Source organism: Microcebus murinus, chromosome 18 (assembly GCF_040939455.1).
Source record: "Microcebus murinus isolate Inina chromosome 18, M.murinus_Inina_mat1.0, whole genome shotgun sequence".
NCBI classification, from domain to species: Eukaryota; Metazoa; Chordata; class Mammalia; order Primates; family Cheirogaleidae; genus Microcebus; species Microcebus murinus.
In genome coordinates, this window is record NC_134121.1 from 42,097,939 (window position 1) to 42,125,215 (window position 27,277).

The 27,277-nt window shown below is 49.9% G+C and overlaps 1 protein-coding gene and 1 non-coding gene across 4 annotated transcripts; both read right to left on the reverse strand.

The window, feature by feature from the left end:
- Positions 1-661: 661 nt before the first annotated feature.
- Positions 662-25,280, reverse strand: MED24 (mediator complex subunit 24). Of its 3 annotated transcripts, XM_075994546.1 has the most exons (27): positions 25,121-25,280; positions 24,522-24,732; positions 24,351-24,433; positions 16,017-16,055; positions 15,619-15,692; positions 15,020-15,252; positions 14,820-14,876; positions 12,580-12,691; positions 12,290-12,440; positions 11,935-12,048; positions 11,333-11,380; positions 10,765-10,847; positions 10,387-10,473; positions 9,812-9,923; positions 9,205-9,347; positions 8,645-8,682; positions 8,128-8,210; positions 7,567-7,745; positions 7,194-7,293; positions 6,713-6,888; positions 3,829-4,093; positions 3,371-3,552; positions 3,119-3,209; positions 2,656-2,755; positions 1,658-1,738; positions 1,231-1,379; positions 662-1,131 (listed from the first exon to the last, which is right to left on the reverse strand). In XM_075994546.1, the coding sequence occupies exons 2-27, from the start codon at positions 24,649-24,651 to the stop codon at positions 1,015-1,017; spliced, it is 3,027 nt and encodes a 1,008-aa protein (XP_075850661.1). In that variant the 5' UTR covers positions 24,652-24,732; positions 25,121-25,280; the 3' UTR covers positions 662-1,014. The 3 variants fall into 3 exon arrangements, with proteins under 3 accessions (XP_075850661.1, XP_012621321.1, XP_012621326.1); XM_012765867.2 differs by having other exon boundaries at positions 24,522-25,280; XM_012765872.3 differs by lacking the exon at positions 14,820-14,876 and having other exon boundaries at positions 24,522-25,279.
- On the reverse strand, positions 8,283-8,386 carry LOC142862364 (small nucleolar RNA SNORD124). The gene has a single exon (XR_012913422.1). It is a non-coding gene; the product is annotated as a small nucleolar RNA SNORD124 (small nucleolar RNA).
- Positions 25,281-27,277: the final 1,997 nt, after the last annotated feature.

Here is a 27,277-nt window from a genome sequence, read left to right on the forward strand (position 1 = left end):
CTGAAGAGAGGTGAAGGGGCTGGGAGGGTGGCCAGCTGTGGCGAGCAGAGGGGCCCCTGCAGCCACAGACTGCCGTGTGGTTCCGGGTGCCCCCGCCGTCTGCCCAAACCCACCCCGAGCTCCTCAGCCACCTCCCTCCTCCCCTCCCCATGTAGCTCCTTGGAAAGCAGGGTTGGTGGCACCCACTGCACGGCCCAGCGTCCTCCACCTCGAGGCTTGAAGATGGTCGCAGCAGACAAGGAAAGGGTTACAGGGCATTCCTGCCCTTCGTCCCTCTGTTCCTCTTCTGGAGGGGACAGATCAAAATCTCAGCCAGTCAGACTCCGGGTGGGGTCAGGCCGGGTTGAGTAGCAGAGCAGGACACTCTGCCCCGCACTGCAGGGCCTCAGCCAGAGCCTCTCCCTCTCCAGACCACGGCGGGCTTTGGGGGGTGGCGGTGGCAGGTGGGGCTGACTGGGGGGAGCAGCTCTCATGCCCCCGCCCCCCCAGCTGCGTGGACCAACAGGGGAACCTGAGCCCTGCCCTCCTCCCCTGCTGCTCCTCCTCCCCCTGCTCCCTACGGGACTGCGCCTCTCCCGGGCCACAGCACAAGGCAGTCCAGGGAGAGGATGCTGCTCCCTGCCCCACTTGGCACAGGCGCTGGCACTCAGTCACAAACGGATCCACGAGGATCTTTATTTACAAGTGAACAGGGGTGGACTTCCCCTCAAGTATTACAAAAATATATATCTACACACACACTACACATCCACACGGGGCCTCAGAGGAGTGTCCCCTCCTGGAACAGGGGTGATGGCTGGGAACTGGGCTGCTCACACTCCACGTACCAGCGAAGGGGACAGGGAATTACAAAAGAAGGGACAGGAAGCCGTCTTGGAGGTCAGAAGTCAGGAGAAGGGAAACGTGGAAGCTGACGAAGGGCTCTTGCATCATGTGGATGTGAGCAACGATGTCTCATCTTTCCTCACTGCGCCCTTCAGAGGCGCCGGGGGCCGGGACCCTCCCCGCCACCCATCAGAGTGCAGCGATGGCCTTGGCAGCCACCTGGCGGCCCTGGGGCAGGCTGAGGTCCGTGATGGCCAGAACCACCCTGGGGCTGGACATGGCCGACACCTTCACTAGTTCCGACACCTGCCACAGACAGACAGACAGACAGACAGACAGCTGCTCAGTGGGACACCCCAGGAGGGTGTGTGGTGGGAGGCGGGTGCCCGTCCCCAGGGCACTCACGGTGGTGAAGGGCATGAACTGCAGGATGCTGCCGCGGCTGCCCTGCTCCAGGCAGTCCACGCACTCCTCCATGAACCACTGCACGAACTGCGTGTGCGGGCCGGCCGTGCGCGAGCCCAGGATGGACGAGATGAGCAGGAACAGGTTGGCTGTGCAGAGCGGGGAGAGGAGGGGGTTCCATGAGAGGGGTAAGAAGAGGTCAGGCTCTGGGGGAAGATGGGGCTGAAAAGGGAAAACGTGCTGAGGGTGCCCAAAAACGAGGTGTGGAGGAGAGGAGGTGTGAGAGGAGAACTGGGAAGAGGAGGGGAGGCCGGGAGAGCCCAGGTGAGGGAGGAAGGGGTGGGGAGGTGCGGTAAGGGAGCCAGGGGCACAACGGGACCCCCCTCCAGCACAGCCTCCGGTGCAGAGGCAGGGATGGGGGACTCACCCAGGACTCGGTTCAGAGGGTCCCTCATGTTGACCGTGTGGAGCTGGGAGGCCGAGAGGGAGCTGCTCATGGAGCGGTCGGCTGCAGGGCGGAGCAGAGGAGGGCTGAGGGCACTGCCCGCCACACCCTGTCCCTCACCCATGGGGTGACTGGTGCACAGAGGCCCAGGGAAGATCTTAGATCAAGAGCACAGAGGGAGCCAGGCGCCATGGCTCTCACCTGCACTCTAGCTGGGCAACAGAGCCGGAAGTACAGAGCGGCCTCGCTGGCCATGAGAGAGAGGAGCTGACGCTTGGCCAGCACCACACGGACTAAGAGGCTTCACCCTCACGACAGCCCATTTCACAGATGAGGAAACTGAGACGCACACTTGCTAAGTAACTAGCTAAGTCACAGCATTTACAGGTGGCAGATTCAGCATTGTTCCTCTGCTTAAGTACGTGGTTTGTCCCCTAGTCCCTAAAAGGCTTCAGAGAAATTTATAGGCTCAGAAGAAATCTCTGGAAACAGGAAAAATTAAGTGCCACAGAAGGAGCCCTTGGCAGAAGTCTGGCCAGGAGGAGGAAAGTGAGAAGGCAGTGACGTCCAGGGAAGCCAGGGTGGGGAGGGCTGCGCTTCGGGCAGGAAGAGAGGGGGTAGCCCTAAGTCCCAGCCCAGGCCTCTCAGGGCATGTCTGGGGCAAGGAAGGAAGGTCAGAGCTGGTGAGTCAATGGCACAGGCTGTGCCCAAGGCACTGAATGAATGCACTTGGTGGCTTGTCAACCCCTTAACCCTGCGTGAAAGAAGGGGAGGGGCAGAGACAACCACGAGCTGGGCTGGGACCTGGGCAGAGGAGAGGAGATGGCAGGAAACAGAGCCCCCGAGACAGGGGACAGAATAGCACAAGCCCCTGCTACACCCTCTCTGACCAGCACAGATGCCTGCTGGGCCCAGACAGAGCAGACCTGGGGCTGAGCTGCCAGGAGAGGAAGCGGCCTGTGCACCCTGCCCACACTCACTGGGACTTGAAAGGACGTTGGTGTCATCCTCGTTGGAGCTCAGCAGTCGCATCAGCTTCGACGGCTGCGTGTCGTCCAAGGGGAAGAGGCTGATGTAATCCTGGAGGGCAGGAAAGTCACTGTCACGCACCCCTAAATCTCAAATTGCCAGTAACCAGGGGACAGGAGAGAGGACTGGAGCTCAGATTTGAGTGGGGAAGAGTCAACGCCCCACAGCCCTCCGCAGGCCCTGCCAGCAGGGTCTCGGCCCCGCTGCCCACCCCTCCCACGGGCCTTTGCTGGGTAAAGCGCACCTTACAGGACCCTCACCAAGCGTAGTCTGGGGGCCACACAGTCACTCCTCCAGACCCTGCCACAACTGCCCCAGGGCAGGGACCACGTCTGAGTCCCCTCACCTGCGAAGGCGCCTCTTACCAATAAATGCCAAATAAACATGGGAATGAGTGAACATGGGGGCGCCTACCTCAATGTCCTCACGGTGTCTCTTCTTTTGGCGGGCAGATGCCTGTCCCTTGTGGGAGGAGTAAGAGCTCAGGGCACACCACACGGCCAGCCTGGCAAACAGTTCCAGGAAAATGGGGTACAGTTAGAGGGGTTCCAGTGTCCATACTGACCAGGCCCCTCTGACAGGGCCCTGCACAGCCAGGCGACGGGTGCGGGCTCTGGACTGGGGGCTGTGGAGTGAGAGCAGAGCAAGCCCTGGGGAGAATCCTACTTGGCAAGCGCAGTGCCAGGTGGGTCCATGAGACTGTGCCACTTGGAGGAGTCGGTGAGCAGGCCTGGCAGGATGTGGCCCAACAGGACCAGGGTCACTTGAGGCATGTCCAGGCAGAAGATGGAGTAGAGTAGCTCCACCGCGCGCAGAGTGTGCTCCTTCCGTGTCTCCTTCAGCAGCTCCTGGGGACACAGGGGAGGGGGACAGTTTAGGAGCTGGGGGCCCTGGGCCTGGGGCTCTGACGCCCAGGCCCCTCCGGCCTGGCTGCACCATCCCTCAGGCAGAATCCCAGCCTCTGGCCAGAGCTGCCCGAGGAGGCTGACCAGGCTGGGTGCTGAGAAGTCAGGGGATGGGACGGCGTTTGGACCGGTCAGGTATTTCCTCAGATGTCTACACGTCTGGGGATACCTGCTCCCCCAGCCCGTGGGTCTGGCCCACACCACCCCCAGCCCCAGCACCTTAATCAGGTTGTTGCAGAACCAGTATACGCCGCCCATGTGTAGCAGGGTGTCGAAGATGTGGATGGAGCGGCTGTCCACCCAGCCCTTCTCCAGCACCTTGGCAAAGATGTCCGTCAGCACCTCCTTGATGGGTCGCTTGGGGGGCAGCAAGTTCCAGTAGGGCATCGTGTCCACCCCCGTGGAGGGGAACTTGATCTGCGTGGCTGTCTGCTGCAGCACGTCAGCACACATGTGCTCCAGGATGGAGCTCATGATCACCACCCTGGGGGCACAGAGAGGCCTGAGGTTCAGGTGCTGCAGTGGGGAGGGGAGGCAAAGAAACGTCCAGACCAGACTCTCCCATGGGTTTGGGTTACGGAAAGATCCTTGTTCTGTGCTGGGGGAGGAGACAACCCCCAGCAGACCTGGCCCCAGGTCCCTTCCTGGCAGGGCTTTCTCTTGCTGGGCATATTAGTGGGGCCTTTCCTCCCCCAGGCTGTTCCAGCTCCAGCCAGATACTCATAATTTCTCTCTCTCTCACTCTCCCACTCTCCCATCCCCCAGGCCTGGGCCTGGCCAACACTGCCACATAAATAAATACAATCACTTCCCCCTGGGCGGAGAGCTTGGGGGGTCCCCGCCTAGCCTGGCCTCCTCCCAAAGTAAACTGTTACTTCCAGGAGAGGGGAGGGCCCAAGGGCTGCCCCACAGGACTCTTCCCGGCCCTTGGTAGCTGGGCAAATAGAAGCGCACATCCAGGAATATTCTCAAGGAAAGAGTCTTCAGCTGTGAAGGCAGACCGGGTCTGAGTGCTGACTGCTCCTGGAATGCTGGTGGCTCTGGGAAAGTCGCGATGACCTTTCCCACCTGCACAATGGAGCCAACCGTTCCACTGTCCCTTACCCAGGTAGGACTTAGGGTCCTTAGATTGAATTATGTCACAGCAAATGCTCCATCCTTTGGCTGGGGGTTGAGAGATGAGGGAAGAAAATGAAAAAAAGGAAGAGGCAAGGGGAAAATGGGAGATGTGGTTTTACAGACCCTTCCTAAACCTCACTTCGGCTACATGTGTCTGCCTCGCCCTTGTAAGACATCTCCCACAGCGACTCTGTGAGGCAACACTCAGAACTTACGGGTTGGTGAACACCCGTGTTCACAGCGGCACTATTCACTGTGGCCAGGAGGTGGAAGCGACCCAAGCATCCATCGACAGATGAAGGACAAACAAAATGTGCTATATCCATACAACAGAGTCTTATTAGGCCTTGAAAAGGAAGGAAATCCTGTCACATGTCACAACATGGATGAACTTTGAAGACATTACACTGAGTGAAATCAGTCAGTTGTGAAAAGGCAAATACTGAATGACTGCAGTTAAATGAGATCTCTAAAGCAGCCAAATTCATAGGGACAAAGAGTAAAACAGCAGTTGCCGGGGGCTGGAGGGAGGGAGAAATGAGAAGTTGCTTAAGGAGAACAGAATTTCAGATTCAAGAAGAAAAAGTTCTAGAGATCTGTTGCACAACAATGTGAGTATATTTAATACTATTCAACAGTATATTTATTATTTATTAATTTATTTGAGACAGAGTCTCACTGTGTTGCCCAGACTAGAGTGCCATGGCGTCAGCCTAGCTCACAGCAACCTCAAACTCCTGGGCTCAAGCAATCCTTCTGCCTCAGCCTCCTGAGTAGCTGGGACTACAGGCATGCACCACCATGCCCGGCTAATTTTTTCTCTATATATTTTTAGTTAGCCAATTAATTTCTTTCTATTTTTAGTAGAGACAGGGTCTTACTCTTGCTCAGGCTGGTTTCGAACTCCTGACCTTGAGCAATCCTCCTGCCTTGACCTCCCAGAGAGCTAGGATTACAGGCATGAGCCACCATGCCCAGCCTAAACAGTACATTTAAACATGGTCTTGCCGGGCGCGGTGGCTCACGCCTGTAATCCTAGCTCTTGGGAGGCCGAGGCGGGCGGATTGCTCAAGGTCAGGAGTTCGAAACCAGCCTGAGCAAGAGCCAGACCCCGTCTCTACTATAAATAGAAAGAAATTAATTGGCCAACTGATATATATGGAAAAAATCAGCCGGGCATGGTGGCGCATGCCTGTAGTCCCAGCTACCCGGGAGGCTGAGGCAGAAGGATTGCTTGAGCCCAGGAGTTGGAGGTTGCTGTGAGCGAGGCTGACACCACGGCACTCACTCTAGCCTGGACAACAAAGCGAGACTCTGTCTCAAAAAAAAAAATAAATAAATAAACATGGTCAAATGGTAAACTTTCTTTTTTTTTAGAGATGGGATCTCGGTATGTTGTTCAGGCTGGTCTTGAACTCCTGACCTCAAATGATCCTCCTGCCTCAGCCTCCCAAGAAGCTGGTACTACAGGCATAGCCACTGATCCTGGCTGTTTTTTTTAACCACAATTGGATGAATGAACCAACACCACTGACCTCAACATAGCTGAAGTCACCAGGGAGGTCCTCCAAGCCACAGAAGAGCCAGGGCAGGAAACTGTCACAAGAGACAGCTGGGGGTAGAGGGGCAGCCTGTAAAATCTACAGATGGACTGACAGTTCCTAGACAGTGACATGGCTTTGTTCTTTTGGTGAGCTAGTTCTCTAGAACTTGAGCTCTTGGTGGGTAGCTGTTTAGGGTCTGTATTTCTGGCACAGAGTAGGTGCTGAATTATAAACACTCCTGGCACAGGGACACACACTAAATGTTTGCTGAATCAGTTGAGTGAATACGTCAATAAGAAAGTGAGTGAGAGAGGAAGTGAGTAAGTGAGCAAGCAGCTAGTCTGGGAAGGTGAGAAAAGAGAGGGGTACTGGTTACTAGAGGTGCTGACTTCTCACAACACACCTGCAGGGTTTGAGAAGGGAGGGGACTGGTTACTGACCTCTCATTGTAGAACTGCAGGGTATTCTCACTACACAGCGGCCCTGCCAGCTGGCGGATCATCTGCAGTGACTTCTCACGCTCATCCAGCCCCAGCATCCGGACGTGGGCCACAAGCCAAGCCACAGCACACACTGCCAGACTGCATACCTTTCCCTTGATGTTATCAGTGATTTTCTGGGGGAGGGGGGAAAGGGTGGCAGCTACTATCACCCCTTCCAGGACTTTCCTAGGCTCTGGGGCAGCCTAGTGCAGCAGGTAGAGTCCTAGGCTACACTCTACACCTCTCTCCACCACGTTTGATTTTCCCAGAGCTATCTGGGAGGGAAGGAGTGGCTAAGACTACAATTATAGGGAAGATCAATACCAAAGCATGATCAATACCAAAGATTAGGTTTTCCTGCTCTTACAAAAATAACAAGCTACCAATGACTGGCTCTGCGTCTCAGAGAAGAGAGAAGGCTGCTGGAAAGGTGGGCTACCTGGATGGACTCGAAGGCCAGCACCCCATTCTCCCAGGCGTTGAGGATTTCCAAGATGGCGGCTGAAATGCTGAGGCAGGCTTCGTGCCACTTCATCTGCCTATGGGGTGTGGGTGGGAGCATGGGATGGGCTTAGCGAGAGGGCCTCAGGGGCTGTGCCACATGTGACCTTCTGGATCCTTGAGTGCGGCCTTTTGACTGAATCTAAATTTTATAGAACAAATCCTTCTAATAAAGGAACTTGGTCTGTGAAGTTTGGATTCGGTTGAGGGGCCACACTTGGGATCTGGAGGGCCACATGTGGCTGTGAGGATGCAGGTTCCCCACTCCTGCCCCCACCACCACCCTTGGAGTGGGCGCCCAGGCCACTAACACCAGCTTCATCTCTGAGGAGTTGTTGAGCAGGGCCACCAGGGACTCCACTTTGGTGGAGTCTGGCCGGAAGCAGGGGTGGTCAGGGTTCAGGATCTTGCCCTCCTCGGGCATGCAAGTCTGCATCCAGGTCTCAAAGAAGGGCACCTCTGCTCCTGTGCGTGACTCGGACAAAATCACCTGGAAGGGAGTAGAGAGGCACCAGCTGAGCGGGGCGGGTGCGGCGCCTTCCAGAGCTGACCTGGGACTCAGTTTCCTGCCACGCTGCTGGCTCCCTCCCCAGCCTGAAGACCTGGGGAGAGTTGGTCTAAGGGAGACAGATGGGAGCTGTGCTGCCACCTAGTGGCTTGTGTGAGCATGGCACCAAAGTATGCAAGATGTGACAAAGGGGGTATCTACTTAGACTTTGCCCAAGGTAGGGGCCTGATTTCTGAGGCCAGCAGAATTAACTGGCTTGAGACTGATGGGAGACAGGGAGTTGAGGTGGCAGAGAGTCACTGGTTGCTTCCTCCCCCTCCAACCTGCCCACCTGGCACCCTAGTCCTGCCTGCTCTCCTCTCACCTCTGAACCATAGGTCTGGGCCACGTAGCACAACATGAGGAAGGAGATGTCAAAGAGCAAGGCACGAACTGAGGCTGCTTTGGCTGTGGGAAGGACAGGAAGGCGTCAGCCTAGAGTAGGGGCCCAAAGCCCTCGTCTGGGTAGGGGGATCAGGACTTGCCTCCAGGAAGGTCAGGGACCAAGTGGCTCCTTCAAAGCCCTAAGGCTCAGAATCCTTTTCTTGAGTCTCATTTGAAACATCATCCCTTCCTTAGAATCAAAGGCGCCTAGTGCCCTTCCCCCTACCCCATGCACAACCAAATCCCAGAGGGGGCCACAGTGGGCGAGACACTCTGACAGTTTTAGAAGAATCCTTTTCCAGCATTATCCTCTGCCAAGGCTTCGGTCACTCATGGCTCAGGGGAGGAAGGAAACACCCTCCCCACCATGAGCAAAGGTGCCTTCCTCCCTGCCCTGTTCTCTCCCTCCACATCCCCTCTTGGGGCCTGCTGGGTCCGTGGATGCAGAGCCGACTTACGGTTGTCTTCGCTGCCGTGGGTCGTGAACTCATTCAAACTGTGGGAGGAACGGAGACAGGCTGCATCGACCAGGGCAAGAGCTGGGCAGGAGCTGGGTGCTGGGGTGCACATGCTCAGGGCTGGTCATTATAGTCTGAATGACAAGCTAAACTTGAAATGAACACCATTGCTACAGAAAAAAGAACTATTTCTATCTATCGTTAAAAGATTTCCAAGGCTTAGAGAATGGCTCGCTGAATGGAACAATGTTCCATATGTCAAATTCTGTCAACCAACAAAGGTAACAGAATCTGAGCGCCCCCTGTCAATAACTGGGCATACTGGGAACTCCTCCATGCCCACTAGTCAAGGCTGCATCACTGTACTAAACATCTTCGTTTCATCCTCAGCTGAAGAGAAAAGAGCACTTCGGGCCAACAGAACTGGCCCTTCCTCTGAGCTCCCTAGCTGGGATGCTTTGCCTGGGCCTGTGCATCTCCGGGCAAGACCCAGCCCCATGTGCCTCCCTCCTCCCTTCATACAGGGCCTCCCCCTGTGGTCAGGGCTGGGCCTTCCTCACTTGATGAATTTCCGGGCGAAGGATTTAAGCTTTCCCGTGGCGGCAGCAGCAGCCAGCAGCAAGTCCAGACTCTTCCCAGACAGCATGTGGCCCAGGACCCCCAGCAGTCCCTCCGGGGACTTGGAGTGGTCTGCATCCATCGTCTGGGGACAGGACAGGAAATCAAGTCCTGAGGAACACTGAAGACCCCCCCAAGGTCCAGCCTAGCCACATTTTTTCTCTCCTACAGCCTGCAATTTAGTCTTTAAATCTACATCTTTCTGACTTCAGTCTGGAAAATCATACCTAAAACCTATCCCTGCCCTCCGATCCATCCCTCTCAACACTGGCACCACCGTGGGGCAGACGAGGTCATGGCTGAGGGATTCTGTTTTTCCACATGCAATGGCCTAGGTGCAAGTACTGGCACGGGCCTAGTGTACAAGTGAAGCCCCCAAGTGTCAGTGCTCACTGGTAGCTGCACCCCCCCTTCTCTACCTCCAAAACAATTATGTACAAAAGCCAGATGAGAGAGAGGTCTGTGGCCTCTGTTTATTTATCTGAAAGTAGAAGGAAAAGTGTAAAGAGGAAAGAGAAGATCCTGTTGGCCAGGGAAGGGCATACTCACCTTGAGGATATTTGTGACAGTGGGCTCTGCCCGGAGGATCAGGCCGGGGTTGGGCTGGATGTTGGCGTTTTCTCCTGATTTCAGCTGGGGTGCGTGCTCCCGGTCTAATGCGCTGAGGCCGTAACCAGGTGGCCAAGAGAAGGGAAGAGGAACAGACAGAAGTTCTTGACATACCCGCTAGTCTAAGCCCAGAAGCAGAGGACAGAGAAGGTGGGACACACATAAGAACCCTTGGGGCTGGGGTGAAGTTTACGAACGTGCATTCAATACAGCAGTCCCTGCAATTAGTCATGTCACTGTATCTATTTTGAAAGTTCATTTGAGATTAAAAGAAGATTTAGGATTTTTACTTTTATCATAAAGGTAGGCATGAGTTAACAAGCAGCAACTAAGAGTGTAAAACTCTAAAGAAATCAGTGCCTTCTTTCCCTCCTGTTCCTCGTACCCCTGGGCATGGTCACAGTCACTTGCGGCCCAAACTTTTGGCAGGAGGGGAAGGCAGCAACAGCCCTGTCTGGACGTGGGAGAGGGAGCCCAAGGGGTTCTTAGGGCAGCCCACATGCGCCCACACTCACCGCTTAGCCATGAGGTTGTTGACATTGGCTTCAGACAGAAGCCCCTGCTTGCTACATTCTTGGAGTAGGAAGTTGGCACAGTCACAGCTGTGAAGGGAAAGGATACTGAGAGAACTGGGTGCCTGGCTGGGATTTTGAGGGGTAGGAATAGCAGGTTCCTGCCCAGGGTCCTCCTTCCTTGAGGATGAAGAAAATGTGGAGGGCCTCAGGAAAGGCAGAGGGGCTCTGGGTACTCAGTAGTTATGGGCTGCTGCTTCCTGCCTCTGCCAAGGGGCGTAAACAAGGAGACAGAGTCTCCCGAGGCATCACTGGCACAGAAGAGCAGGGAAGGGCCCAGAACACCTTCTAGTAGAGCAGGGTGAGCAGGGGAGTGCGTACTTGCAGTGCTGGTCAGCTTTGTCCAACAAGGGTGTGAGCTTCAGCAGGAACTCAAAGGCACAGTTGACATCCTCAGTGAAGTCCTACAAAGAGTCAGAAACTTCCACTTGGTTTTTAGGTCCTCCACTCCTCCCACAGTCTGCAATGCTGGCTCATGAGGACACCCTGCTGGATACAAGAGCTTGCAAGCAGGCTGTGCCCACCACTTAGCCATGAGGTTGTGCCAGCAGGTTGTGCAGCAGGTTGTGCCAGCCAGGTTGTGCCCACCACTGGCTCCCAGCAGCTGGATGGGGAGAAGCATGAGGCATCCCGGCTCCCTGCACGGCCATCCTGGCCTTGATAATCTTGAGGACCTTCCCTGCTGGAGCAATCGGCCTACGCTGCCCAGTGGCATCTGTCTGGAGCCCAGGTGAGTGTGCGTGGATACACATGCTTCTAGTCTTCTCCCGGTCACAAGAATGCTTTACTGCCCAGCTAGGGCCTCGAAGACCCTCCCCTTGCCCTCACTTCTCCAGGGCAGAAATATCCTCACCTGTTCCCATGGCCCCCTCTCAATTCTTCAACTTACCCTGTCCCCGTGAGAGTACTTCTTCAACTTCACCAAAACCTGTGGAATCTAGTGAGTGGGGTAGGGGAAAAACAGGAGGATCAATTTCTTTTCTCTTCCACCTACCACTGAAGGCATCCTCCTGTCCCCCTCCTTTGGGCAGAGACATAGGAACACCCTGCCCCGGCAGTGAAAGCACTCCCAGGCTACATCAGAAAGCCAAGAGGTGCCCAAGCACCTGATGCCCCTTGGCCTACAGGACACAGGGACCCCTCACTTCTGCTGGCTCAACAAAGAAATGCCTTAAGCAGAAATAGAACCCTAGTTTCAAGGAGGACTGATGGCCCCTTTCCCTGGCTCCCGTCACTGTCCTGCCTCAAGCTGGCTGATGACTGAGCCAAACCGCACCACTGTGGTAAGAAACAAGAGTCCTGCCAAGTGGGCTAAATATAGCCCTGGGACTTCAGAGAAAATAATCGATGGGAACTGTGCTGGGATACCTGGCAGGCTGGGCACCATGCCAGCAGGAAGGGACACAAGGCAAAGGTCCTGAGTGTCACTGCTTTTCCTCACTTTTCCCCACTCTCAGCTGGGCTCTCTGTGGCTGCCACATCCCTAGGTACCTTGAGGAAGGTGAAAGCTGTCCACTTGAGCTCCTCCGTCCCCTCGGGAGACTCGATGATCCCCACGAAGCAAGCTTTCCAGATCTCCAGGACAAAGAGTGGGGTGGGGATGTGCTGTGGGAAGACGCGCAGGTGAGGCATGAGAGGCTGCCCATACCTCTGTCCCTCTCCGCTACAGAGCAGGGTGGCCACCCAGATCCAGTCCTGAGAACCAGGGACGTGAGGCCACGTGGCAGAAGTGTGCTTGACTGGCCTCTGCTTTCCACCAAGGAGCAGGAGAAACCCAGAAGAATCCTCCCTCCTGCCCCCAAAGGCCAGCCCATCTTGGGGAAAGGGGACCCCCGGCCCGTCCCACCTGCATGCGCTTCACCATCATCAGCTGCTCCACCAGGGGCTGCGTCTCACCAGTCAGGTTCATGGTGCCCTCGAGCAGGACCAGGGCGTGGACAGTGGGGAAGCCAGTCTTGTGCAGCTGCTCTGAGTGCACAGACAGCATTGTGGGGATGCTGAGGGGACACACACAGGGGACGGTGTTGGCAGGAGAAAGGGAGAGTGGAGGGGCTGGGGCCCGGTGCCACACCTTCCCCCCATGCCCCAGGGCACTCCCTCTGTCTCCTATCACCACCACAGCCCAGGGAGCCACACCTCCTAATGAGGCTGCCACACTGCTCAGCCTGGCTCCGGAGCTGGGGGTCACTGAGGTTGGCTAGGATCTCCCCAAGCTTCAAGAGAGAGTGCTCCATGGCAGTCCAGGAGGCTGGTGGGGAAAAAGAAACACAGAAACGTGATGGGAAACAGAGGAGGCACAGCCTGGTCCCAAACTCCTCGACTCTGGCACCAGCTTAGGCCCACGAAACCACGCAGGCCCATTCCCCTGAGGATGACACGGAGGCAGGGGCCTGAGGGCAGCATGCACTGCTTCCAGAAGAGAAGTGAGCACCAAGGCCTGGAGCCCCTAGAAACCATGCCCAAAGGCCCAGGGGATGCACCCAGCTGACTTTAGAGACTACGTGTGGCCTGACACAGGCAGTGGAAGAGAGAGGCAGAGGAAGTGAGAGTCCAGTGGCTGGAACAAGGAGGGCCCTTCAGGAGTGGGCCAATCTGAAAGGCCAGCCTTGCAGAGGCTGTCACTGTCCTCTAGTTGAGCTAGGTCCTTACACAGCCTTCCCATTCTCACCCGCTCCCTTGACTGGGCACTGTGTTCAAGGCCCTCCCCTTCTGAATGCCTCTCCTACACCCTCCTCAGCCTAACCATGTTTCAAGTCTCTGTTCAAGCCCCGGTTCCTTTAACAACCCACCCAGCTGCTCTGAAGCATTGATCTTTCCCTCCTGGATCCCACACTCATGGTCTAGATTGCATCAGTTAGCACTTAATTAAAAGTCACATATCCTGGCTGGGCGGTGGCTCACGCCTGTAATCCTAGCTCTCTGGGAGGCCGAAGCAGGTGGATCATTTGAGCTCAGGAGTTCGAAACCAGCCTGAGCAAGAGGGGGAGACCCTGTCTTTACTATAAATAGAAAGAAATTAATTGGCCAACTAATATATATAGAAAAAAATTAGCCGGGCATGGTGGTACATGCCTGTAGTCCCAGCTACTCGAGAGGCTGAGGCAGCAGGATCGCTTGAGCCCAGGAGATTGAGGTTACTGTGAGCTAGGCTGATGCCACGGCACTCACTCTAGCCTGGGCAACAAAGTGAGACTCTGTCTCAAAAACAAAACAAAACAAAACAAAACAAAAAAAGTCACATATCCTAGTTACAATTCCAGAGGGTGAAATGATGACAAATGGCACCAACTAGCCCATTAACCTCCGTGGAGCACAGGGTGGAAAAAGACTTGAGATCCATTAAAATTAATCATTCATCCACTTTTCAGCCTATAAATGTTTACCGAAGCTGGGCATGGTGGTTCACGCCTGTAATCCTAGCACTCTGGGAGGCCAAGGTGGGAGAATCACTCAAGGTCAGGAGTTCAAAACCAGCCTGAGCAAGAGCAAGACCCCATCTCTACTAAAAATAGAAACAAATTAATTGGCCAACTAAAAACATATAGGAAAAATTAGCCAATCATAGTGGCACATGCCTGTAGTCCCAGCTACTTGGGAGGCTGAGACAGAAGGATTGCTTAAGCCCAGGAATTTGAGGTCGCCGTGAGCTAGACTAATGCCACAGCACTCTAGCCCGGGCAGCAGAGTGAGACTTTGTCTCAAAAAAAAAAAAAAAGTTTAACGAGTACCCAAGATAGGTAAGAAACTGTCAACATAGTCCATTTCTACATAATGATTACCTTTCTGGACTTTTCACAGGCAACAAAAAAATATTTAGAGAAGTAATAAATACACTAACCCTGTAACAAACTCTCTGAACAGGTCCTGAAGCCTTGGGTGAAACCCATTCTAGCATTCTCATTACTAGAGAACGAGAGATCCTTAGCTGATCCCAAGCCACCTTGGCTCCAAACAAGACTGTGGCCTTAGGACCCCATTGCCTGAAATGCAATCTTCCCTCCCACCAGGTGATCTGTCTGTTTTCAGGCTCTGGAAGGTTCCAATACTTAACATCTGAACTTGAGTGGAGAGGTATATGGCACAACAGGTCTGACAGCAGACAGGCACCATGTTTAAGGAACATTTCAGGGAACACTCAGATATAAGAATCACCCGCTTCCAGCCGATAAGTAACATGGACACAAACACAAGAATAGATGGTGTGCTTGTCTTGTCCTCTAATTTTTTCTGCATATATGACATACTAGCCTTGCTCCCTGCTAGCATGTATGCTTGTTGAGGGCAAGGACCCTGCCACATGCTCCTTTAGTAGCCCCCCTCCCCCCACCCCCAGCACCTGGCACAGTGCTGGGCACATAATAATGCTCAGTAAATACCTGTTGGTTGATTGGCTCGGGTGCCACCCTGCCCAAGTCCCTGGGATGTGTGCAATGCTTATGGGGAGAAAAAAAAGGAAGTGGGATGGTTTCAGATCCTCCTGGAAAGAAGTGGGATGGCATCCTGCCTCTCCCCTCTCAATTAAAGGATCAACCATGGGAGCAGCGGCAGGTGGGGCTCAGGGGATCAGGGGACATACAGGCCTCCTCTAGCTTGGCGATGTGCAGCAGGGCCCGGTTCTTGGTGCTGCTGAGGGTCTTCTCCAGGCGCTGCAGGCACATGGCAAGCTGCTTCTCCCCTGCGGCTGGGGCACCGGCCTCCAGCCCCTCTCGGAGCCGCTCTGCAGAGGCTGCTGTGCAGCGCAGCAACCAGTGGAGGGCGCTGAGAAGGGCTCGGCACAGCCCAATGCACTCCTCTGCTTTGCCGTGGCAGCTATAGGGAAAGGATGTAAAATCTGTCTCTGCTCCAAAGGCTGAAATCCAACCCACACTGATGTTCCCCAGAGTGTCTGGCATTCCCCTCCTAGGGAACAGAAGCCAGCAAAGTCCTGGGGAAGACACCTAGGCCCTTTGGCTTCCACTGGACAAGATTTCAAATGAGCTACTCCAAACAGAGAAGAGGCTTTCTGTCCTAAGGGAGTTAAGTAGAATAAGATGTGGATGAGTGGGTGCAGATTAGGGGAGACATGGGAAGAAGAAATGCTGGAACCACAGGCAACTCAGTCTGTGTGCCAGAAGCTTCTCCTTTCTACCAAGCTAACGTCAAGGAACACTGTGAGGCCCCCACCCATGCCCTTACCTCAGACGGTCACAAAACATGTCCATGATATCCAGCAAAGCCTGAATACACAGGTCCCGGGAAAAGTCATCAAACTGTGGAAAGAACAGTGGAGATGCTGCAGGATGCTCCAGTCAGCCCCTGGGTCACACACAAAAGGCTGATGGTATTCAGCACTCCTGCCCTCTTTCCTCCAACCTTAGGACTCAGACTCAGCATCCTTTCAACACTGGAAATTGGTACCTAAGGGCCAGCCCCCACTTCCCCAGGACCGCTCCCCCGCCCGGAAGGCCAGCAATGCCAGCCGGAGGCATCACGTGCTGCCTGTCCAGCCACAGAGGCCACACGCTCCGGGCAGCCGTAGAGGTAGGGCCTTGTCTGGCACGCCCCATCTAGCTTGAGGGTGGCTGCGGTCATACCTTACTGATAGCTGTGAGGACAGAAGAGTAGGACACCATCTGGAGGGAAGGAAGAAAGGTGACATTCAGACGACTAGTCCCCAACAGTAGAAAAGAACAAACACTGACGCTTAAAGTTGCTGCAGCTCTCCTGAAACTTCAACCTCTTCAAGAGGCCTTCCTCAACCCACTAAGAGATGTAGTGAAACTGTGCATTCTGAAAAAATTTTACCTTAAAATAAATTTCTGTTAGTAAAATCTATTCATCATCATAATAAGATTGGAGATCTAGTTCAAAAGAAATAATTTGTTCTGAATGGAATTAAACTCTATAGACACTCTTTTAAGTTGCTATATTTTTAAAAAATAATTATAGCATGCTGATAAAATAGGAATAATACCATAGAAAGTAGTTATGATGGTATTCTCAAAATCAGTGGCAAAAGGCCGGGCGCGGTGGCTCACGCCTGTAATCCTAGCTCTCTGGGAGGCCGAGGCGGGCAGATCGCTCGAGGTCAGGAGTTCAAAACCAGCTTGAGCAAGAGCGAGACCCCGTCTCTACTATAAATAGAAAGAAACTAATTGGCCAACTAATATATATAGAAAAAAATTAGCCGGGCATGGTGGCTCATGCCTGTAGTCCCAGCTACTTGGGAGGCTGAGACAGAAGGATCGCTTGAGCCCAGGAGTTTGATGTTGCTGTGAGCTAGGCTGACGCCACGGCACTCACTCTAGCCTAGGCAACAAAGCAAGACTCTGTCTCAAAAAAAAAAAAAAAAAAAAAAAATCAGTGGCAAAGTACACCAAAATAAAAAAGCAGAACACAATGACAGAAATGATCAGGACAATCACCATCCTCATCATAGGCTGTCTCTGTTCAAGTAGAAACCTTCAAAGATTTAAGAAGAAAGCTAAGTCAGCCGAGCAGGGTGGCTCATGCCTGTAATTCTAACACTTTGGGAGGTCAACGTGGGAGGATCACTTGAAGCCAGGAGTTTTAAATCAGCCTGGGCAACACAGCAAGACTCTATCTCTATGAAAACAAAAAATTAGCTGGGCGTGGTGGCGTGTGCCTGTAGTCCCAGTGACTCGGGTGGCTGAAGCAGGAGGATCGCTTAAGCCCAGAAGTTCCAGGCTGCAGTGAGCTAAGATCATGCCACGTGCCACTACACTCCAGCCTGGGTAAAAGAGCAAGACTCTGTCTCTAAAAAGAAAGAAAGAAGAAAAGCTAAGTCAGCCTCAATCACCTGAGAACGGTAATTTTTCCTTCTATGCATAATTTCCCTATCACCTGCATAGACTGCTCTCTGTTCAGACATCTTTTTTTTTTTTTTTTAAGACTAGTCAAGTGCAGTAGTGAGGAGGGGGGGAAGTAGTAGAACAAGGAGTTCAATCTGTAACTGACTGTGAACAATCACGTGAGATAACTCACTACCTTCAGACCAGCCTGTTCAGATATCTTTAACTAATAATCTTGGATGAACAGGCACAAAACACAGAAAGGGCTTAAATATAATCAGTGTTCAGAATCACCATACTGTGAAGCCAGAGCTAATGTCTGACAGTGATCAGAAAGTTGGGAGTCTGCCTAGATAGGATGACCATAAAGTTCCAGGCAAGTGTTTGTTTATTCATAACTGATGTCCCCATAGCAAGCTCTTGGCAAAGAACTTGAATCTTGTTAGATACCAACCTGTAGGGGGAGCAGGATGTTCCCACTGACCCCAAACTACAAGGAGAGAAACCCCCAATTCTGTATGTTCAGAGGGATATCATTAATCAAAATGAATTTATGGTCTTAAAATTCTGAATTCTGTTCAGTAAGTTTTTGCTAACTGTATCAATAAAGCACTGCTACTCCAGAGATCTAAAAATACTTTTCACGTGGTGAACACAGCAGGATCTGACCTATTCCAGTCTTAATAATTCTGTCACTATAGAGGCTCTGAACCAACTTGTGCTCCAAGGCTAGAGACCCTCTGTGTGGCCCACCGCACCTGTGGCCAGCCCCACCTGAGCCTGCCACTGCTCTCTAATCCTCTCCGCTGCTCTTCTACATATCCGACACCCCCAACCATGCTTAAGTGCCTTCTACATGCACAGCACCAGACCAAAGAGCCTCTTGACTCCGAAGGAAGAATAAATTACTAATTTTGCATAGCACTTGACAGGTCGAGAAGGTCTTTCCTATCTATTTATTTCTCTCTATTACTTCGGCCTCTTTCTCCTTGCCTTTCCCATCAGTGTTTACACATCTCAAGATTCTTCTATTTTTAAAAAAGTTTCCTGCAGACCCCACACTTCCATTTAACCACCACCCCACTCTCTGCTGCTTTTCACCCACCTTCCAGCCACTCTTGAATCCACTCCAATCACTTCTGTCCTGACCACCCTGGGAATCTGCTCATTAAGGTCATCAACAAACTCTTGATGTTACACCCAGTGGATCCTTCTTGCTTCTAATCTTACCTGACTTCCCAGCAGCCTCTGACCCCATAAAACACTCCCTCATTCTTCACTCCTCTCTTCCTTTGACTTTTCTTTTTTTTTTTTTTTTTTTTTTGAGACAGAGTCTCACTCTGTTGCCCAGGCTGGAGTGCCATGGCGTCAGCCTAGCTCACAGCAACCTCAGACTCCTGGGCTCAAGCAATCCTTCTGCCTCAGCCTCCTAAGTAGCTGGACTACAGGCATGAGCCACCATGACCAGTTAATTTTTTCTATATATTTTTAGTTGGCCAATTAATTTCTTTGTATTTATAGTAGAGACGGGGTCTTGCTCTTGTCCAGGCTGGTCTCGAACTCCTGACCTTGAGAGACCGACCCGCCTCGGCCACCCAGAGTGCTAGGATTACAGGTGCTTGGCCCTCCTTTGACTTTTCTTGATACTACACTCTCTCACTTTTCTTCTCTCCTCTCTGGCCCCTTCTTTCCAGGCTCCTATGAGGAATTCTCTTCCTATGTGTGTTCCTTAAATATGATTGGTTCCTCAGGAAATTGGCTGGAGTCACTTTTTTTTTTTTGGAATTACTTCTTTACTCACACTCCACACTCTCTCTGGGCAAGATCGTCCATGCCCACAGCTTTGATTACCACCTGTGGCTGATTAACTAGTTATTCCAGTCTCGACCTCTCCTTCTCAGTTCCAGACAATATGTTCAACTGCCTACTGAGTATCCTCTCTTTCACAGTCCATACAGGCACCTTAAATCTAATAAGGCCAAAATCAAACATGCCATCCCCACCCACGTCCCATCTCTAACAACAGTCCTATCTGCTTCTGCTGTCTGCTTATGAGCTATCAGCCATATCCAAACCAGAAACCTAAGTATTATCCTTCACCACTTCTCCTCCCTGACTCCCCTCATCTGGTTAATCACCAAATCGTCTCAAGGCTACTTCCTAAATGGTTCTTGAAATAATCCCCCCCCCCCGCCACTTCCCAATTTTATGTTACCGTCATCTCTCACCTGAATTACTGCAGTGGCCTAAATCAGCAGTTAGAAAAACTACAGCTTGCAAGCCAAATCTGGCTCAGCACCTTTTCTGTTCATAAAGTTATTAGAACAGAGCCATGCCGATTTGTTTAGAGATTGCCTATATTTGCTTTCCAGCTATAGTGACAGAATAGCACTGAGAGAGACCATACAGCCTTCGAAGCTGAAAATATTTACTATCCGGTCCTTTAAAGAAAAATGGCCACGTATTGTGGTGCATGCCTGTAATCCTAGCTCTCTGGGAGGCTGAGGCGGGAGGATAGCTGGAGCTCAGGAGTTCAAGACCAGCCTGAGCAAGAGCAAGATGCCGTCTCTACTAAAAATGGAAAAAAAAAATTAGCCAGTCAACTAAAAATAGAAAAATAAAATAAAATAGCTGAGCGTGGTAGCACATGCTTATAGTCCCAGCTACTAGGGAAGCTGAGGCAGGAGCATCATTTGAACTCAGGAGTTTGAGGTTACTATGAGCTAGGCTGACGCCATGGTACTCTAGCCTAGGCAACACAGCAATATTCTGTCTAAAAAAAAGAAAACAGTAAGAGGTTACAAATAACCTAAATTACAGTACATATGGAACATTATGCAGCAGTTAAGAAGATTAAGGTAAATCAATATGTGCTAACATAGAAAGCAGACATAACGCCAAGAGGAAAAAGGAAGTATTAAGAATTATGTATCTGGCCGGGCGCAGTGGCTCACGCCTGTAATCCTAGCTCTCTGGGAGGCCGAGGCGGGGGGGACTGCTCGATGTCAGGAGTTCGAAACCAGCCTGAGCAAGATCGAGACCCCGTCTCTACTATAAATAGAAAGAAATTAATTGGCTAACTAATATACATACAAAAAATTAGCCGGGCATGGTGGCGAATGCCTGTAGTCCCAGCTACTCGGGAGGCTGAGGCAGGAGGATTGCTTGAGCCAGGAGTTTGAGGTTGCTGTGAGCTAGGCTGAAGCCACGGCACTCACTCTAGCCTGGGCAACAAAGTGAGACTCTGTCTCAAAAAAAAAAAAAGAATTATGTATCAACTGAGAAATACCATTCGGCAATTTAAAAAATGAACTACTGACATACACAACATAGATAAATCTCAAAAACATTTATGTTAAACAAAAGAAGACAGTATACAGAGTACATACTATATGACTGCATTTCTATGAAATCCAAATAAGGGCAATAATTGGTAATAGAAATCATTTAGTGGTTACAGGAGAGGTAGGTGCAACAGAAAGGGATAAAAGAGAACTTTCTGGAAGAATAGAAATGTTCTTTATCTTATTTTGGATACTGTTGACATGAGAAGATACAATTGCTAAAACTAACTAAATTGATCTTAAGATTTGTATATTTTATTCATATATATATATTTAAGTAAATTCTATCACATTGTTACTCTGTTTCAAAAAAAAAAAAAAACAAAAACTCTTTTAATGGGCCAGGCGCAGTGGTTCATGCCTGTAATCCTAGCACTCTGGGAGGCCAAGGTGGGAGGATCATTTGAGCTCAGGAGTTTGAGACCAGCCTGAGCAAGAGCGAGACTCCATCTCTACTAAAAATAGAAAGAAATTAGCTGGACAACTAAAAATATAGAAAAAAGATTGGCCAGGCATGGTGGTGCATGCCTGTAGTCCCAGCTACTTGGGAGGCTGAGGCAGAAGGATCACTTAAGCCCAGGAGTTTGAGGTTGCTGTGAGCTAGGCTGACGCCACAGCACTCACTCCAGCCCAGGTAACAAAGCAAGACTCTTTCTCAAAAAAAAAAAAAACCCTTTTAATGATTACTTGTCACCTTAAGATAAAGACCAAACTCCTTTTCTTTTTTTTTTGAGACAGAATCTCGCTTTGTTGTCCAGGCTAGAGTGAGTCCCGTGGCGTCAGCCTAGCTCACAGCAACCTCAAACTCCTGGGCTCAAGTGATCCTCTTGCCTCAGCCTCCCAAGTAGCTGGGACTGTAGGCATGCGCCACCATCCCCGGCTAATTTTTTGTATATATTTTTAGTTGGCCAATATTTCTTTTCTTTATTTTTTTTTTTTTTGAGACAGAGTCTCACTCTGTTGCCCAGGCTAGAGTGAGTGCCCTGGCGTCAGCCTAGCTCACAGCAACCTCAAACTCCTGGGTTCAAGCAATCCCGCTGCTTCAGCCTCCCGAGTAGCTGGGACTACAGGTATGCGCCACCATGCCCAGCTAACCTTTTCTATATATATTAGTTAGCCAATTAATTTCTTTCTATTTATAGTAGAGACGGGGTCTCACTCCTGCTTGCTCAGGCTGGTTTCAAACTCCTGACCTCGGGCAATCTGCCAGTCTCAACCTCCCAAAGTGCTAGGATTACAGGTGTGAGCTACCGCTCGGCAAAGACCAAACTCCTTAACATTACCCACAGGTCCCTTATGACCTTCCTTACCTCTTTCTCTCTAAACCACTCTCCTCGTTGAATTGCTAGCCTAGCAGTTCTCAAGGTACAGTCTAAGGACTCCTGGGGGTCTCCAAGACCTTTTCAGGGGATCTAGAAGGTCAAAACTATTTTTAAAATACTACTAAGGTATTATTTACCTTTTCACTCTAATTATCTCCCAATTGTACAGTGGAGTGTCCCAGAAGCTCCACGATATGTGATGATGTTATATAATTAAATATGTCAACAACTGGAATAGTTGTATAACTCATAGATATTTTCCAAATGACCGAAATTCATGGATAGGTAAAAGATCTATTCAAAGTGCAAGAAAGACCAATAGATTTTAATGTAACAGAGTATTTCAGTGTAGTATTTAGTGTAGAATTTTAGTGTAGTATCAAAGAAAAATACCCAGTTTTCTGAAAAACTTATTAAAAATACTTTTCCCTTTTCAAACTAAACATCTGATTTGTGAGGCCAGATTTTCCTCATACACTTAAGCAAAACAGCCTGTTGCAATAATGGAATGCAGAAACAGATGTGAGAATTCAGCTGTCTTCTGTTAAGACAGACATTAAAAGAGATTGACAAAAATGTAAAACAATGCCATTTTCCTCACTAATATTTTTGTTCTGGAAAATATGGTTATTTTTCATTAAAATATTATTTATATTAACATGTAATGGGTTGTTTTTTGTTACTTTTAAGTTTACTAATAAATTTTTTTTGAGAGAGTCTCACTTTATTTATTTTTTATTTTTTTATATAAATTTTCTTTTCTTCACAAGATGAAAAAAGCAGGCATGTCCAGAGTCTCACTTTATTGCCCAGGCTAGAGTGAGTGCCGTGGCATCAGCCTAGCTCACAGCAACCTCAAAATCCTGGGCTCAATCAATCCTCCTGCCTCAGCCTCCTGAGTAGCTGGGACTACAGGCATGCGCCACCATGCCCGGCTAATTTTTTCTATATATATTAGTTGGCCAATTAATTTCTTTGTATTTATAGTAGAGACAGGGTCTCACTCTTGCTCAGGCTGGTCTCGAACTCCTGAGCTCAATCGATCCGCCCACTTCAGCCTCCCAGAGAGCTAGGATTACAGGCGTGAGCCACCACGCCACTAATAAATATTTTTTTAAAATTTGTTTTAATTTTTAAGATGGTAAATATAGACATAATACACATAAACAAAAGCTCAGAGTCTCAATAATTTTTAAGAGCACAAAGGGGTCCTCAGAGCAAAACTGCTGCTCTAGCCATACCAAATTATTTTTGCTTCCTAAACAACATCATGTGATTTTGCCTCCTAGACTTTGCATATGCTTTTTCTCTGCTTTGTACACTCTCATCAACCTACCTGGATAACTCTTCCTCAACATTCAGGTCTAGATTTAAACATTACTTCCTCCAGAAAATCTTCCCTGATTGTTCAGACAGGAGGGAGGTCCTTCCCCTGTACTCCCATGGTACAGATGATCCCCAACTAACAGAGTCAACTTACTGCTTTTGGCTTTTTCAGTACAGCAGACAATAAATTACATGAGATATTCAACACATAGGTATAAAATAGGCTTTGTGTTAGATGATTTTCCCTAACCATAGGCTAGTATAAGAGATTTTGAGCATGTTTAAGGTAGGCTAGGCTAAGCTATGATGTTTAGTAGGTTAGGTGTATTTTTTTTTTTTTTTTGAGACAGAGTCTTACTCTGTTGCCCAGGCTAGAGTGCCATGGCATCAGCCTAGCTCACAGCAACCTCAAACTCCTGGGCTCAAGTGATCCTCCTGCCTCCACCTCCCAATTAGCTGGGACTATAGGCATTTGCCACCATGCCCAGCTTATATATATATATATATATATTTTTTTTTTTTTTAGTTGTCCAGCTAATTTCTTTCTATTTTTTTAGTAGAGATGGGGTCTCGCTCTTGCTTAGGCTGGTCTCGAACTACTGAGCTCAAACGATCCTCCAACCTCAGCCTCCCAGAGTGCTAGGATTACAGGCGTGAGCCAACACCAGCTGGGCCAGGTTAGGTGTATTAAATGCATTTTCAACTTACAAAATTTTCAACTCATGATGGGTTTATCAGGATGTAACCCCATCATAAGTCAAGGAGCATCTGTACTGTCCTAGCCTTTATCATAAACCCATTCTGTGACACACTGCTTATTTACATGTCTGTATTACTCACTAAGTTCTCTGTGTACTGGGATCAGCTCTTGTTCACAGTTATGTCCACAGGACCTAGCACTATCTGGCACATACAACCATTAATGAATATTTCTTTACTGACAAAATAAGTGAATGTAATATTCATCAAAACAAAAGAAGTATTATTTTTACAGGAAGACTGAAACTCAGAGAAATGATCTGTTCAAACAAATTCATCTACAAAGTATAAGTTGACAATTGCACTCCAAGTCTTTTACTTCCAAAACCCTCACTCCTTGAGGGCAATGGGGAAGGGCACTTTACCTGGGAACTAATAGCATACTTCAGGTAGGACAGGATGAGAGGATTAGGGGAAGGTCCAATCATAGCCTGCTCCAGTAGTGCATCTACAAGGCGAATGACAAGAATGTGATAACGACCTTTCTGGGTTTATCCCTTATCCCTCCCATCCTTCCTTCCCACTTCACTTGAGACCTGCCAGGTTGAGAATGTCCCAGGTGGCTCCTTTGGGAAAAAACTTCTTCATGTTGATTGCCCATTGGTAGTCACTCCATCGCTCCTTCCAGGCTTGCAAAATTGCTTGCTTCAGGTTCACCACCTTCATGACTTTGCTCTGAGGAGGTGAGGCCGGTGGCAGCCAGCCGCCTTGAGGTGGGAGAAATGGAGCTAGAGAAGAGATGAGGTTCTGAGGAAAAGAGCAGGGGAAGGCAGAGTTAAATAGAATGGAGAAAATGCAAAAAGATTTAAGCAAGGCACAGGAACGAGAAAGAAAAAGGTGGAATGGGGCAAGGTAGAAATCCTGTCAGGCTCTTCGCTCCTGAACCATCCTTCCTTGAACTGGGGCACTAAGAAGATGGCATCAAAGGGGGCTAAAACGAAGACTAAAGAGGGCAGCAAGGAGTTAAGCCAGTTCCGGTTGCCTAATTACGCCCTTAATTCTGGCTGAGTCCTTTAGCCACTAGCACCGCAGGTCCAGATTTTTTTTTATTCTCCATTTCCTCCACCTTCCCCAACCTTGTAACTATAATTCCCTATTTCTTTTTCATTCACTACCTCCCCAAATTTAAGCCTACCGGACAACCTAGTTCTAAAGCGTAGGCATCGCCATTTTGGCACTTATCAAGGAGTTCATTTTCTATTGGGTGGAAGTAACAAACAGGAACCAATAGAAATGCAACAAGGAAAGCCACGGTGTCTTCTGGGAGTTGTAGTTCTTTGGCCTGGGATCATATTTGCGCTCGAGAGGAAGCTAAAGGACGAATCTAGGTGACCCGCATAGTTCTGTCTTTTAAGTAAGGACTTCCAGGAGCTGGGGCACCACAGAGACTCAGGAGCTGGGGGAGCTCGAAAAGCTGCTTGCAACCAGGCACCTCCCAATGACGTCACTTTCGACCGGGGTTCTCCATCATATTCCGACACCCTTTCCTTGCCCTCTACTTAGTAGGTGCGGCAAGGGTGTGGCGTTCAGCAATAGGTTCTTTCTCTTTCCTGGCCTTTTTTTGTTCTCCTAAATCCCTGGGATTACCAGAGTTCTCATTTCTACTCCTGTATTCCAAAAGCGACACTGAGGTGCGGTTAATTGCACATACATCACTACTTCCAAATCTGGCGGTCCTCCCAGAATCCCCTGGCTTTGCATACTGCTTGTATACAGGGGGAAGTAAGGAAGAAACTGAGGTTAAGGTTATCAAAAGCAAGAGAACTCTGAGAAACTGTCATAGCCTAGATGGGTAAGGAAAGGTAATGTGGTATTCTGAATAGGATCCTGGAACAAAAACAAGAACATTAGGTAAAAACTAGGGAAATGTGAATTTAACATGGAGTTTTGTTAATAATATTGTATCAGGCCTGGCATGGTGGCTCACGCCTGTAATCCTAGTACTTTGGGAGGCTGAGGCTGGAGGATTGGTTGAGGCCAGGAGTTGGAAACCAGCCTGGGCAAAAAAGGAAGACCCTGTCTTTAAAAATAATAAAAATGTATCAATATTGGTTAGTTAATTGTTACATATGTACCACACTAATATTAAGATGTAAATGCAAGGGGAAATTGGGTGTAGGGTATGTGAGGACCTGCCATTACCTTGAAATTTTTTCCTGTAAATCTAAAACTTTTTTTTTTTTTTTTTTTGAGACAGAGTCTCACTGTGTTGCCTGGGCAAAAGTGCCGTGGTGTCAGCCTAGCTCACAGCAACCTCAAACTCCTAGGCTCAAGTGATCCTTCTGCCTCAGCCTCCTGAGCAGCTGGGGCTACAGGCACACATCACCATGCCCGGCTAATTTTTTCTATATATATTTTTAGTTTGCCAATTAATTTGTTTCTATTTTTAGTAGAGATGAGGTCTCGCTCAGGCTGGTTTTGAACTCCTGACCTGGAGCAATCTGCCCGCCTCAGCCTCCCAGAGTGCTAGGATTACAGGCATGAGCCTGTAATCCTGCACCCGGCCTTAAAACTTTTTTAAAAGATTATATATTTTTTAATCTTGCTTATCCCAAAGAACCACATATTAATTATTATGCCAAGGACTTTGGACATTAGCCTTTCTTTCCCCCAGTGAAAAACCCAAAAGCAAACATTACCCACCTCTAACTCCAATGTCTTAGCCTCCCTATACACAGCCCTGATCCCTGCCCTGTCCTATGGCCTGATTGTCCCTAACATTTACAATCTGTGATAGGAGTAAATTACTTGGTGGGCTGAGGTGAGAGGATCACTTGAACCCAGTAGTTCTAGACTAGCCTGTACAACATAGCAAGACCCCATATCTAAAAAAGAAAACAAAATTTTTTTTAAAAAAAAGTAAATATGGGCTGGGCATGGTGGCTCACACCTGTAATCCTAGCACTTCAGGAGGCCAAGGCAGGAGGATTGCTTAAGGCCAGGAGTTCGAGACCAGCCTGAGCAAGAGAGAGACCCTGTCGCTACAAAAAATAGAAAAATTAGCCAGGTGTGATGGTGTGTGCCTGTAATCCCAGCTATTTGAGGATCACTTGAGCCTAGGAGTTTGAGGTTGCAGTGAGATATAATGACAGCATTGCACTCTAGCCCAGGCAACAGAGCAAGAGACCCTGTCTCAAAACAAACAAACAAAAAACCCAGTAAATATGAAGGCCCCCTAACCAGTGTCCCCTGATATCCCAGTTCAAAAGTTCAAGTTCCATCCCTATTCCTCAACAACTATCTTTTGGCTACCCTTTGAATGACAAAGTCAGTTCTCAGGAGGACAAATCTG